Source organism: Protobothrops mucrosquamatus, unplaced genomic scaffold (genome assembly GCF_001527695.2).
Source record: "Protobothrops mucrosquamatus isolate PMUCROS unplaced genomic scaffold, P.Mucros_1.0 scaffold2098, whole genome shotgun sequence".
Classification (NCBI taxonomy): domain Eukaryota; kingdom Metazoa; phylum Chordata; class Lepidosauria; order Squamata; family Viperidae; genus Protobothrops; species Protobothrops mucrosquamatus.
Window position 1 is genome coordinate 186,393 of NW_015388200.1, and position 13,700 is coordinate 200,092.

Consider the following 13,700-nt stretch of genomic DNA (forward strand, 5'->3'; position numbering starts at 1 on the left):
AGAGTAGAGTGGTTGAGAAGGTGGAGAGGAGGGAAGGAGGTAGAAGGAAGGAGGGAAGTAGGTTGAAGAGAGGGAATGTGTTCCTGTGAGGCTACTGAGCATCTTAGAATGGGAGGTTTTTTTAGTTTGTTTTTTTTATTAATTGTATTATTGACTTATGCCATAATTGTATGTTTGTTTATTTCGGGGGGGGGGGGAAAAAAAAAAAATTTTTTTTAAAAAAAAAAAAAAAAAAGAGTGTCTGAAGAAATAAACCAGCCAATTCCAGTGCTTCTTCCTTTTCTCAATGCCAGTTGTCAATTCAGCAATTAAGCATCCCCCAAAAAGGGAAAAAGATTGGGGAAGAGGTAACAACAGATCTCTCATTTTGACTTACTTACAGGCCCCAAAATGCGCAGAGACCTCAACTTCTTCCTCCCACTCTCAGTTTGTAATGGCAACTCCCTTTCCTGACAGCAGCAGAAACTGGTGCAAACCTTTTGTCTTTGCAAGTAAAGCTCCTTTTGGACAGGAACTGGGTAATAAATCTTGAGTTACTTTGACATTATCTATCTATCTATCTATCTATCTATCTATCTATCTATCTATCTATCTATCTATCTATCTATCTATCTATCTATCTATCTATCTATCTATCTATCATCTCCATCTTTCCCTTTACTTTTCCCATGTCAAATTGTTTCATGCATCCCCATTGCAATTACACAACTTAGAAGTAATTCCCAACAAACAAATGGTTTTGTACCTTTCCATATGCAAAAAGTAATGTGATTGGTTGCCAGAAATGTACCATTTTCTTTCCTAACCCTCTTCCCTGTTCACACATTGCCAGAGCATACAAAGAGCCAATTACAACAATTCTGGCTTAATATATAAACTTTGCTTGACTTTCCTTCTATTTCCTAACCCCTTGAATGTTTAAATTTGCACTAAAACACACACAACTTCATTTTGCCATGTTTCTGCTACCTTCTCTTGAAGGGGAGCCACCATAATGATGTCATATTCTCTATATATGGTGTCTAGTTTGCACCAGATGAGGTAGCAGAATTTTGAAAGGCCTTTTCTGTAGCTGTACTGAAATAATTCTCAGGAGGAGAGAAAAAGAGGAAGAAGAAAGAGAATAGGATGACAAGGAGGTGTTGGAGTGGCTTTTGATTCTCTTTGTGTCGATTTATTAGCATAACTTGACATGTAGTTGAGAAGCATGTAGATCAGTACAACTCCAGTTCTCTTGCTAGGCCTCTGTGTCCACCATATCTCCATTTGCGTATTGCTTTTTCCTTAACTGACACTGTCAGAAAGCAACATTGGCCAAGCTCTCCAAAGCAGAGGCGCGCGCGCGTGCGCACAAACAAACACACACACACAGAATCGCCTCCCCCCCCTTGCAAGATACAAAGTCTCTTTACAGTACGTATCTCCTTATTCCTCCCCCCTCTCGTTCTCCCCTTTAAATGGCAAGCAGGTTATTAGTATTAGAATTAGTGCTAATATTAGTATTATGTTTAAACCTCAGTCTAGGCATTGCCTAGTTGAGGGTTTGATGTCAGCGATTCTTTCTGTTTTCCCCTCCTTGGTACCCTGTCTGTCGGTCTTACTGTCTGTCCCCTTTTCTCTCTCCTCTCTTGCCTTCTGCTGTAAAGCCAGAGGCCATTGTTAACCGCGAACAGGGAGTACCATAACGAGAGTACAGGGCAGTCAGAATCCAAGGATTCCCTCAACATCTTTGGAAGGCGGTCAAGAATCTTGTAAATTCTCCCTCACCTTGCCCCTCCTCTCCAAACGGGGGGGGGGAGAGAAAGAGAGAGAGAGAGGGAGGGAGGGAGGACCGGAGCATCCCTCCACCAGAGCTTCTATAGAGAGATCCCCCCTCTCACTGGCGTTATGACCGGATTTCTCCCTCTAGATATTCCTTGAACATTTTTTTTAACTGAGAGGAATTGGGGGAGCTCTCCTTGCTTATTGATTGCGTTGCTTTCTGGCTGCGAAAATATATTATGTCTGTTCGCTGCGCTGCTCTCGTCAGAGGCTAAGGTAAGGTGGACCGAAATAGGCTATCAGTTGTGAATGGCGGAGACCGTGTCGCCATGATTTATAGCTGTATGACTCGCAACGCGCGGTTCATGAAGAGTTCACAAGCTGTAAGCTTCCTTCCAAGCAGCGACACACACACTCTCTCTCTCTTCTTCCCCCTCCTTCCCTTCCCTCCCTTTTTCTTCTACCCCCTTTTGCTCTCTTTTTGCTATTCTCATTCCTTTATTTTCCTTCTCTTTATCCTTCCCTTTTTCACTAGAATCCTTCCTTCCTTCCTTCCTTCCATCCATCTTGGCTTTAATGAATATAGTAGCATTTTGCTTTGAATTGTTGTGTTGTTCTATACTTATACATATACTTATAATTATAATTATTTAAACTTCATTTCGATTCACAGTCTGGGACTGGTAAAAACTTTACAGTTCAGGTCCTAACCAAGGACCTAAGAACTGTTGTTATTGTTATTGTTATTCATCACACAGTCAGACTAGATTTGGCATTTTTGTCCACCTATCGAATCCTGCCCAAGGACCTGGATTACCATTTGCTTTGGGGAAACAAGCTTTCAACAAAAAAGCTGCTTAGTTTTATTCTGCAATATAATTAGGATTTTTCCCACCCCATTATGGAGGTTAATGGAAAAATGGTTATGACTTTTTTTCCATCTCGACCTTACAGCCTTCCTTCAATTTCATCACAAGCTTTAGGATTCTTCAGTTTGGTAAACTATGTTAAAAAAAAAACTAAAGCCCCTAAGAAAAGAGGCATTTATTCTGAAATATCCTTAGGAATAAAAATGAAACTTCTAAGTGGGCAAGAACCAACTTCAGGGCTGTGGTTGACATTGCAATGACTAATTGCAAACACATGATGATTTCTTATTCATTATTCCAATGGATATTTCCTTCTGTGTCTATGTGTGCATGTGTTTAATTACCACAGCAATCCCTTGGAGTCAATCATTTATGATTCCACCCCTCTTCGTCTTCAACTAAGACAAATGGCCGACATTTGGAAAGTGTTGAAAGATGAGGTATAAAAAGGGACTTAAATGTTAGCTACTGAGTGTATAGACTACTTTGGGTTCTTTTTGGGGTAGAAAGGAGATTAATATCTTAAAGATGCAGCTTAATTGAACCCAACAAAAGGCAACAGCAAAAACCCTTTGGTGCCTATTTCTCCCTGGCCCTCAGTGCTCCCAAAAAGTCTAAAACCGGGTGGGTCTAGAGAGAAGATAGTGGCTGACTCAGGGTGATCAGCCTTCCACCTTCATGGAACATCCTTTTTCTTTCCTCTTCAAACCATTTGGGGGAGAGCACTAAATTATGGTGTTTGCTAATAAATATTCCCTGGATGCTGAATTGAGGCAGGGCAGCTGCCCTAATTCTTTCCAGAAATGCTGGGCCATGGAAGATTTTAGTTGGCTACCTCTAGAAAGCAATGGCTACAGTTTCAAGGCCAGGGCAGAGAATCACAAATGTGAAGAGGAAGGGGTGAGATATACTGTAGATTTTGAACTGAATCAGTGTACATAAGGTTGGTATATTTGCCCATCCCCCAACAATGGGTAGAACTGAGCGGTGGCTTTCAATACTATTTTTTATGCTCGAAAGGAAGGAAAATAGAATGTAGCCATCTGGAATGAAATGAAACACAGAAGGGCTGAAGAGAGATAAAGATAATTCCTTTCCAGATTCATGGTTTGGCCCATGAAATACATTAGAGCTTTTATTATATTTATACAAATTTTGCTAGCAGTGAAATAAGTCCCATTTCTTTGAGAAGGATATAGTCTCTCATCTTAAATAAATTAAAAACTCGACATAAAAGTAAAAGGGAAAGAAAAGCGAGGGACCAAATGGTTTTGTGAGAAAAACAGGATTTGTTTTTTTCAAAGAGCAGATGAAAACTGGGCTGTAGCTGGGCTTTAGGAAAGAGATAGGACAGGCTCACACCTTGAGTGACAACAGGGCAGAATTTTAACGACTACAGGGAAGAGGGCCTTTGCACAGCCAATTTCAAACTGCAATCAGAATTGCTAAAACAGCATCAAAAGAACCAACATCAAAGAATTTGAGCTCCTTCCTCTTTTGAAAGCAGATTAATGAAATCTCGAAATATTTCAGAAGCGTAAAAAACATTTTCAATATGTTAAATGTTGAACCTCAGAAGCATTTAAAGGTACCGTTAAATACAATTTTATCCAATTTATACTTAGGTTTGTTTTTCCAAAGCTCCTTAATCCTGAATTGGGAAAATATACTTTGATTTTGCAACACGAATTCGGGTGCGAAACGCTTGGCATTTCCATGCGGGTGCCTGGCTGTGGTTGTTACAAATATGCAAATACTACTAAAATTCATTCCGAATAGATTTTCCAAGTGACCTTCCATCTCAGACATAGTTTATCTGGAAATCAGTTCCACAGATTTCCGGAATTTTAACTTTCAAGCCTCCTCCCGTCCCCGTTTTCTTCGTCTTCATTCAGTCCCTTAAATAAGCGGTAGCGAGGTTGAGATCGATTCACTTCTTTGGGGCGTGGAAATAAAATACTTCGTCCTTGTAACTGGAGCAATTGTGCGCGCGTATGTGAAAAGACTGGTGGTAGAGAGGTAGTTGGACTATCCACGGCAGAGTTCTTGGAGAATTGGGCTGAATGGTCTAAAAGGAATCCTGCGGCAGCGATCTCTCTGTCTACAAGAACTATATATAGGTAATGGTGTAGTTAAAAGAAGCAAGCGGACGGACAAAAGGAATTGAACTCTCGAACAACAGAAAAGGGAAAAGCTATTCAGGAATTGATTTCGTGAACGGTTCGCCGGCACGCAGCCTCCCCTCGCTCTGTGTATATGTATTATATGTATATATCTAGAAATCTTGGCCCAATGGAGAGGGGCGAGGTGAGTCCAGAACACCCGGCAAAAAGCTGTTGGCGGCTGCGGCACCTGCTCCCCGCTTTCCTCCGTAGCCCGCGCCCTATTCATGTCACGCGCTTTTCAGCTGCCAAGATGGATTCAGAGGCCGAGCCATATCATTGTGTGTGCCTTCTAACCTTTCAGGTCAGCTTCCAAAAGACACCGGGGGAAGGGAAGGGCCCCTCGTCACGTGACCCTGGGGGTGCAAATGTCCTTCCACGAAAGGGCTAACCGGAGCCTGGTAGCAGCAAGAGAGCGCCTCGGTGAACCCCAGCCATGCAAAAGGCCAGCTACTACACCTCCCCGCTCTTTGGGACTTACTCCTACCCGGGGGCAAACGGCTTCGGTTGCGAGGGCCCTTCTCTGCAATCCTTCCAGCCCACGGCTCACGTGGAGAGCGATTACCAGCGGCCCGCCTGCACCCTCCAGTCTCTGGACAACGCGGCCCCGCTGGCCAAGGCGAAGGACCTGAATGAGAGCTGCCTGTGCCCCAGCTTGCCTCAGGAGCATCACCCGCCCCCGCCACCCACCAACCCCATCACCACCGGCAGCGGCAGTACCACATCCAACACCACCGGCGGCAGCAATAACCATAGCCAATCGGGGGCGGTCAAAAGTGTCCCCAGCAAATCCAGCCTGGCCTCTAGTAACGCAGCCCTCACCAAGCAGATTTTCCCCTGGATGAAAGAGTCGAGGCAAAACGCCAGGCAGAAAAACAGCTCCCCCTGTGCAGGTATTTTCTGCTTTTGGAAATAGCCCCAGACTTCCCCATGCACCTACAGTGCTCTCTGCATGCACACAAGCGGGCTCAGTTTGGTTAGACAGCTGGGTGGTGGGGTGTAGGAAAGATGTGGTGGATGAGTGCAAGCCAGTGCAATATTTTCCTGCTCAAGGGTGGGCAGTGCCAGGCACTGTTTGCAGTGACATGCTTTCCCCTCCCTTGTCTGAAGGTTCTAGACTGGGAACCCAACCCACTTGGCCCTGGAAGAACATCATTTAACTTAGGGCAGCAACCTGGGTGGAACAACAATCCACATTCAGTGGAGCCAGCAGAGCTATGCTGGCTCAGGGTGATGAGGTGTGTGTGTGTGTGTGTTCCTGTTCCACGTATCTGGATTAGAAGAAAATGGATGATCAAGATAGCTCAGAAAAAGGACCTGCTTGGAAATTTGAACTTGATGGAAAAGCTTGTTACAGAAGTGAGAGGTGGCTTGCAACAAAGAGGGGAATCTTTCCCAGAAAAAGAGCTGAGAGTGCCAGAAGGAGAATACAACAAGGTGTGGGTGGAATAGGAGTGGTTTTGTGAATTGTGCATGAAAGCAGAAGGGCAAAAGTTTAAACTTTAACTTAGATGTAACTGTAAGCTGCCCAGAGTTACCCTATGGTAAAATGGGTGGCCAATAAATTAAATAAACAAATAAACAAATAAATGAATAAAATAAAGTTGGCAATGGAGGAGGAACAGGTTCTTCACTTCAATTCCTGGTATTAACAACCCCCTCCTACCTCCATTCCTTTAATACTAATCACACATGATGATCAATACCAGCTACTTACACTGGAGTAATGTTCTGTCTCTCACACCTACACCTATGCAGAGGTTCTGCCACTAGTAAAATTGGGACTCAAAGCACTTCCCTTTTTGATGTCCATAAAGTTAATTTCCAATAGTCCTAGCTGTTGGGCACAATGTAGGGTTCTATAGGTGAGAACACCATTTTGTAATACAGGTAGTCCTCCACTTACAACCACAATTGAGCCCCAAATTTCTGTTGCTAACCAAGACAATTGTAAAATGAATTTTGCCCCATTTTACAAACTTTCTTGCCACAGTTGATAAGCGAATCACTGCAGTTTTTAAGTTAGTAACACAGTTAAGTGAATCTGGCTTCCCCATTGACTTTGCTTGTCAGAAGGTTGCAAAAGGTGGTCACATGACCCCAGGACACTGCAACTGTCATAAATACATGCCAGTTGTCAAGCGTCCAAATTTTGATCACATAGCCACAGGGACGCTGCAAGGGTCGTGTGAAAAATGGTCATAAGTCACTTTTTCAGTGCCGTTGTAACTTTGAATGGTCACTAAACAAATGTCTGTAAGTCAAAGACTACTTGTACTCCCTATTAAAAGAAAAAAATAAACCTCCTCTCTGAAGGTAAAACACAATTGAATCAGAAAATTTGCAGTCCTCTTTGACAAGGAGGCTTGCTGGTTTTGTTTAGCTGCAGGAGCATTCCTGATGACTCTCCAAACTGCTTCTATACACCCTTCCACCATTGAACCCTGTCATCTCCTTCCTCAGTGTGCTGGATCTAGATTCTAGAACATGCCTTCTTAAAACCAGACAGTCTGGGCAGAGCTGGCTTATCATGAGTTATGGTCTCCAGTTTATAATGTCTGTTTTTTACAGCTGGCAAAATGTACTTCCATCAAGTCCTGAGTTGTGTGCTGTACTCTATTTTATATGCCATTGGTTTAGCATGGATGCTCACAAATACAGTATCCAGCAGAGATTGTTTAATTTGTTGCAGGCATGAAGGCTACTGTTTCCCAATCTCCACCTTCTAATACCATACAAAATGGGTTTTGTCCATATATAATGTAGTAATTTAGTCCAAGTCATGTCTGGTAGGGAAATAGGTTTGTTTGTTTTGCTTGATATTTAAACTACAGAATTATTAGGGATAGCAGGTTTTATAGGGGACAAGGTTCATAATAGCCACAAATGTCAATGGCTCCAGATTTATTTCTAAGCAAGTTGGTGTCAAGATCCTAAATTCAAATGGAAGCAAGTGAGAGTAATATTATTAGAACTAATTTCTAAATATACTTAGGTTACAATTCTCTTTTAGGTATATATTCCTTTGATGTCAGTGAGGTTCCTTTCTTAATATAAAGAGTTTAATTTGAGGAATAAACTTCTTATAGCCAATTCTCTATACTAAGTGATTTTGAATCAGCAGCACTATTCAAAGTTGAGTACAATGACACAGTTCAATTTGGATGAATAATTTGCATGAATGTGTTATTGTGCAAAAGGTACAGAGCTAAATTCATGCTAGAATTAAGAGAGTAGCCAGATTAATATGTTTGAGCATGTTAATATGGTCCTACTAAAAGGCAATAGGTAGAATCCCAGTGTTGCATCTATGTGCCTGGAGGCATCACATCTGATAGCCTTTTTACATTTAAAAAACCTTTCAATTAAAAATGAATTGGAAATTGGCATGCTGCATGAGCAAAGTACCATCCTCCAGCATCACCTTTATTAACACCAATGCCTTTGGGCCCCAGTGGACTCCATTAGGTTGTTTTGTTTTTGTTTTTTAAGAAAATAAAAATGATAGGTGGCTGCAGCCCAGTACTATTTCTGGATGCATGTCCACTTGCCCAGAGTAAGGACAACAGCAAACAAAGGTAAATAGGAAGCACCCTACAGGGAAACATCCACAATGGATGGAGGGTAGCATTCTGATAAATCTGTGTTTTGTTTTCCCCGATGGCAGTCATTTGGGGAAAGAATAAATTCCCAAGTAGACATTCTAGGAGAGCATTCCACATCATGTTCTAAAATTTCAAATGTGCCAGTGAAAACAAAAGGTTTGGGAGCCCCTGGGACAGATTATATCCTGGTTTTCATTTACAGTAGTAGTTCCTCTTGCATATTCACAGCTTCTTTGGATTCTTGAGTAGTCTGTGCATGTTGCATTGAGTAAATACTAATGGAATCATAGCCTAGAATAACAACTTTATAAATTAGATTCAGTTTCACACAAGCCTATGATTCAGAACTAAATGGAAAAGCTCTCCTTCACTGAAAAGTACAATTTTTAGGAGAGAATTTTGTAAAGGCAAGTTTGCAAACCACCTGGCCCCGAGAGGCATGTGAACTCTTACCAGTGTCCACCAAATCTGTATTAACTGCACACTCAAATACTATTTGTCCCACATTAAAACATTTTCTTGAAACTCTTACATTTTCTTTACATCTCTTCTCACTGCAAGAACACAAGAATTTTACTGTACCTCACAACAGTGCTGGGAAAATTACACATTTATTTAATAGATAGTAACTATGACTTCAAATTATGTGTGTTTCACCCAGGTGTAACACATCTCTGTACAAATGTTAATGTACAAACATATCTTTGAGTGTAAGTTTGTTACAATTCAAAACTCTCCCAAATAAGGCAGAGGATAGTTGTATGGTTGAAGTGGGTGATAGATTCTTGAGCAATAGAATGGTTTAGTCTCATTTCAGATTGTGGATGTAGAAATCATTTGGAAAAAGTCGGTTTCCAAATTGCACTTGCTTCTATGGTGGGGAGATTTCTACAAGGGGGGGGAGCTATTTATTACTAATGGTTTCCCCAATTGCAGTTTGAAATGATTAGTCCAGTTGTATTGCCTCAAACCTCTAACACAGAGGTTTGAGGCAGTACAGTTGTTTGCTTAACGGTTGATCTTTCTTGCAAGTCAGGACTGAAGGGTTGGGGAACAATTCCCAGCTCCTTAACCCCCCCACCAAGACTATTTCCATTTACTTTAAAGCACAAGATACAGTAAATACCAGCATTTGGATCTGTATAGAAAGCTTGCTGTCTTTTCCTAAATCCATCTTTTGCACTTTTTATTATAAAAATACCTGGACTCAATCCCACAAGAAGTTCTCCTATGCAGCCCTCCCTTGGAATAAATGGGGGCTTGCAATGGGCATGTGCCTTTCAAAAGTGCAGAGGGTGTGTGTGTGTGTGTGTGTGTATACCCTGGAAGTTGACTTATGAGTTACACTTCTCAAAGCAGGCAGGTACCCACTTTTGTTGACTCATTCAGACTAGCAGTCTTGATGGGCCATGGGCAGGGCAGGTCTATATACCTAGGTACTTGATTCATTTTGCCTTGCCAACTTGTTAATTTCCTCTGAAAGGGTCTCTCAAATAAATAGCCCTGGATATCTTCTCTGCGTGACATGATCAAATTTTCATAAAACGGGGCAACTTTGGAGAATAGAACTCTTAATAAATGACACAATTATGTAGTGGGAACTGGGGGAGGGTGTAGCCTTCTCACCCATCAGAAGATTTATTAAGAAGCCTGTGCATTCAATTTTCTGCATGTAAGTAATTATCTTTGATTTCATTTCCGGACCTCCTTTCCAGAAAGCTGCAGTGGTGAGAAAAGCCCTCTGGGCTCCTCAGCTTCTAAGAGGGCCCGTACAGCTTACACCAGTGGCCAGCTGGTTGAGCTGGAGAAGGAATTCCATTTCAACCGCTACCTTTGCAGGCCGCGCCGAGTGGAGATGGCCAACCTGTTAAACCTCAGTGAGCGGCAGATCAAGATCTGGTTCCAGAATCGGAGGATGAAATACAAAAAGGATCAGAAGTCAAAAGGCATTGGGACATCCTCCAGGGGGCCTTCCCCCTCAGGGAGCCTGCCCCAAGCCCTGCAGGCCTCTGCAGGCCTCCTGAACGCCCTGCACCCCATGACTTCAAACTATGAAGCACCATCTCCGCCCTCCTTCCACAAATTTCACCAGAATGCCTATGCCATGCCCTCTGCCTACCAAAACCCCATCAAAGGATACCTCAGCCAACAGAAGTACACCTACATGGCACCCAAGTACGATTCTCATGTCTTACAGGGTAATGGGGGTGGCAACTATGCCCCCACCAATATGCAAGGCAGCCCAGTCTATGTGGGTGGCAACTACATGGATTCTATGCCCAACTCTGCCTCATCATTTTACGGGCTGAACCCCCTTCAACATCACCACCCTGCAAGCATGGAGTACAATGGGGCCCTCCAGATGGGCTCCAACCAGCACCATGGGCCTTGCAAGGGTAATCCGACCTATACAGACCTTTCTTCTCTCCATGCTTCTACTCAGGGTAGAATCCAAGAGGCGCCCAAGCTGACACATCTGTGATGAGAAGCAGGGCAGACTTGGTGGGGAGTTAATAGAGAAGGGAGGCAGACATGGGATTAGTGGGTCAGTGGACAGACTGGTTGTTTGAAACCGTGGGCTCTTCCTTTGCAAAAGAGAATGGTCAACAAATATTTGTGTTGAAATCCTTTATGAAACTCCAAATCTGTTGTTTAAGGGGCACAGTTCATTCATGCTGTGTCTTTCCATTCCTGCCAGATTGATTGGGGTGGCTTCCCTAGGGTGAAAGAGAGCTTAGGAGGCTTATCGCTAGGTCATGCTCTTTGGAGAGGAAGTATTCCTATATATTCCTCTCTCAAAGAAAGGTGAAGGCAGCTGACAACCCAGGGCCCTTCGTGTGGTTGAGATAACAATCCTTGGATTAAAACAAACAAACCCTAGTGCTCCTGAGCCCCTAGTTGAGCTCTAGAAGGCTCTGTTGTAAGCCCAGGCTAGGGATGGCCAGTCTTCTGCAACCCAAAAGTGCAAAAAAGTCAATATGATTGTGGGAATCAACTTCCATTTTCCTTAGTGTGAGAACTTTGAGAAAAGCATCTTAAACACGCTCCATCTTTTGTGTTCTAGTCCAATTTAGGCAGAGGGAATAGACTAGGGTGCAGAGTAAACTTGTGCTTTCTTGGACCCACAACTCTTGCCAGTTTTGTGAATATACATGAGGGAGCCATGTTTTAACTGCTCAAGGTAACTTCTTGAATGGAGCAGACCATTTTCATGAGATACTAACTCTCCACAGGCAGGGTGGAGGTGTATTGTAAATATGGAAGCATTGTTGCAATCTAAAGACAAGCTGAAGAACTGTCCCAACTCACTATATATACTATAGGAGGGTAACTCCATGCCTTTTACAGTTTTGGACTTCGACTCCCATCAGCCCTGGTCAGCTAATAAATAGATAAGTTTTGTGGGAGATGCAGTCTGGATTCGCTAGATGGTAACAGATGTCTACCACTGTTGTACCACCCCTTTTTCATAACTGCTAGAATCTTAATTACTCCCAAGTAAATCTTTGTCAAGGGGAATTCCATGGAAATAATCTGAATGGCAAAAGGAGTCACCATTCTGTCTATTCACAGGTCACATTCCCAATCATGCAGGCAGTAAGCATTCTTAATGAGATTAGGAGCAAATTTTCCAATCATGTCTATGTGTCCTACACAGACCACAAAACTGCAGCCTATTTATATGCAACAGAAGATTTCCTTAAATATACAGTGGTACCTCAGTACTCATTATTAATTGGTTCCAGGAGGTGTGATGAGTACCAAAAACAATGAGTACCAAACAAATTTTTCCCATAAGGAATAATGTAATGTGTCACAAGGCAGCCAACACTGACAATTTCTAGTTTGTGCATTGAGTACCAAATAAACGATGAGTACTGAGTACTGGGACAAAAATTTTGCATCAAAATGTGTTGAGTACCAAATCTGATGAGTTTCAAAGCATTTGAGTACCAAGGTACCACTGCAGATTGATTATTGATACATTCATTAAGTCTCCAGTTTGATAGGAAGTGTTTGGATGTATGTAAGATTGCCCCATTAAAAAGACCTGCTGAAACCACTGATTGATGGACACAATCCCCCCAAAACAAACAAAAAACTTTAGCTGCCATTTATTTCAATACAGTTTGTGCAAAGGAATTCTCTGCTGAAAGTTGTCTAGCTGTAGAATTTACTTCCATTCATTTCAAGTATTTTCTTTTCTTAGAAGTATGCAAATACTTTTGTTTACAATCATAAATGGGGTATATAGCTGTTTGGAGACAATCAGCCACACAGGAACATACATTTACAAAGACACACTTGCACACAGGGATTCGGTGAAACCCATTTTGATAAGGGGAAAGGGAGATGTGAATTTCACCCCTTTTTAAAATTCCTTTTGAGAATCTATTTCAGATTTGCATTTCACACATGTATTTGTCCTGAGGTTTTGACACAAATGTTTTGAATGTAAAAAATGTCCTGCTTTTTCTGAACCTTAGAAATCCATTGATTTCTAATCTATTTCTGTTACTTTAAAAAAAAATAATACAACATGCACAAAAAGCTAGGTGTGGATCTTGAATGCACCTCAATATTTCTTATATCTACTTCCTTCTCCCTTAGCTAAGTACTAATCTATCACAATTCTTAAAGGTTTATTTTACAAAGGAGAAAGGGAAATCTAAAGTATTGAATGGAAAACTGTCTTTTTCCATTCTCAGTGTATCTTCACCCATATGCAACACCCCCGCCCCCGCCAGTTTCCTTCACCAGCCCAACTCTCCATTATCTGCAAAAATACATTCTTACAAATTATTCACTGCTATATTCCCTTCCCTCTTTAATTCCATCAGTTGTTTTTTTTCAGAATTGGGCAGTGGAGTGGTTCCTTTGCCAATTAAATTTAACAGCAAAATTGTGATTGCTTATACGAATAAAAAAAAATCTAACATCTGGAAGGAGAAAAATAGAGACCTCCTGCGTGTCCTACCTATCAAAATGATTGCTTACCCTTCTTTATTATTTTTGTTTTAAGGTTGGTTAAAGGCTGGGGGACTCTCACATCTAATATGTCTTTGCTTTTGTTTGCATAACTTTTCTTTTTTTTCTTTTTTTCTTTTTTTTCAATATAAAATTTTATTGTTTTCATCATAAAAAAAAAAGAAATACATCACAGATATTACACAATGTTATATCCCATCCCCCCACCCCCCGGACTTCCCAAACCAAACCTAGGCTAATATTCAAATACAAGTAAACAAATATTAATATCTCTAACTCCAAACTCTAAACTTAAACAATCCATCTCCTCCGTA

At 41.7% G+C, this 13,700-nt stretch overlaps 1 protein-coding gene across 6 annotated transcripts; it reads left to right on the forward strand.

Moving 5' to 3' along the window:
• The first annotated feature begins 5,228 nt into the window (after positions 1–5,228).
• Positions 5,229–10,879, forward strand: LOC107294800 (homeobox protein Hox-B3a-like). 6 transcript variants are annotated; one of them, XM_015824063.1, is made up of 5 exons: positions 5,229–5,685; positions 6,397–6,418; positions 9,272–9,300; positions 9,993–10,008; positions 10,123–10,879. In XM_015824063.1, exons 1-5 carry the CDS (start codon positions 5,229–5,231, stop codon positions 10,877–10,879), a joined length of 1,281 nt encoding a protein of 426 aa, XP_015679549.1. The 6 variants fall into 6 exon arrangements, with proteins under 6 accessions (XP_015679549.1, XP_029141534.1, XP_029141535.1 ...); XM_029285701.1 differs by lacking the exons at positions 6,397–6,418; positions 9,272–9,300; positions 9,993–10,008 and adding an exon at positions 6,553–6,564 and having other exon boundaries at positions 10,113–10,879; XM_029285702.1 differs by lacking the exons at positions 6,397–6,418; positions 9,272–9,300; positions 9,993–10,008 and adding an exon at positions 6,879–6,881 and having other exon boundaries at positions 10,113–10,879.
• Positions 10,880–13,700: the final 2,821 nt, after the last annotated feature.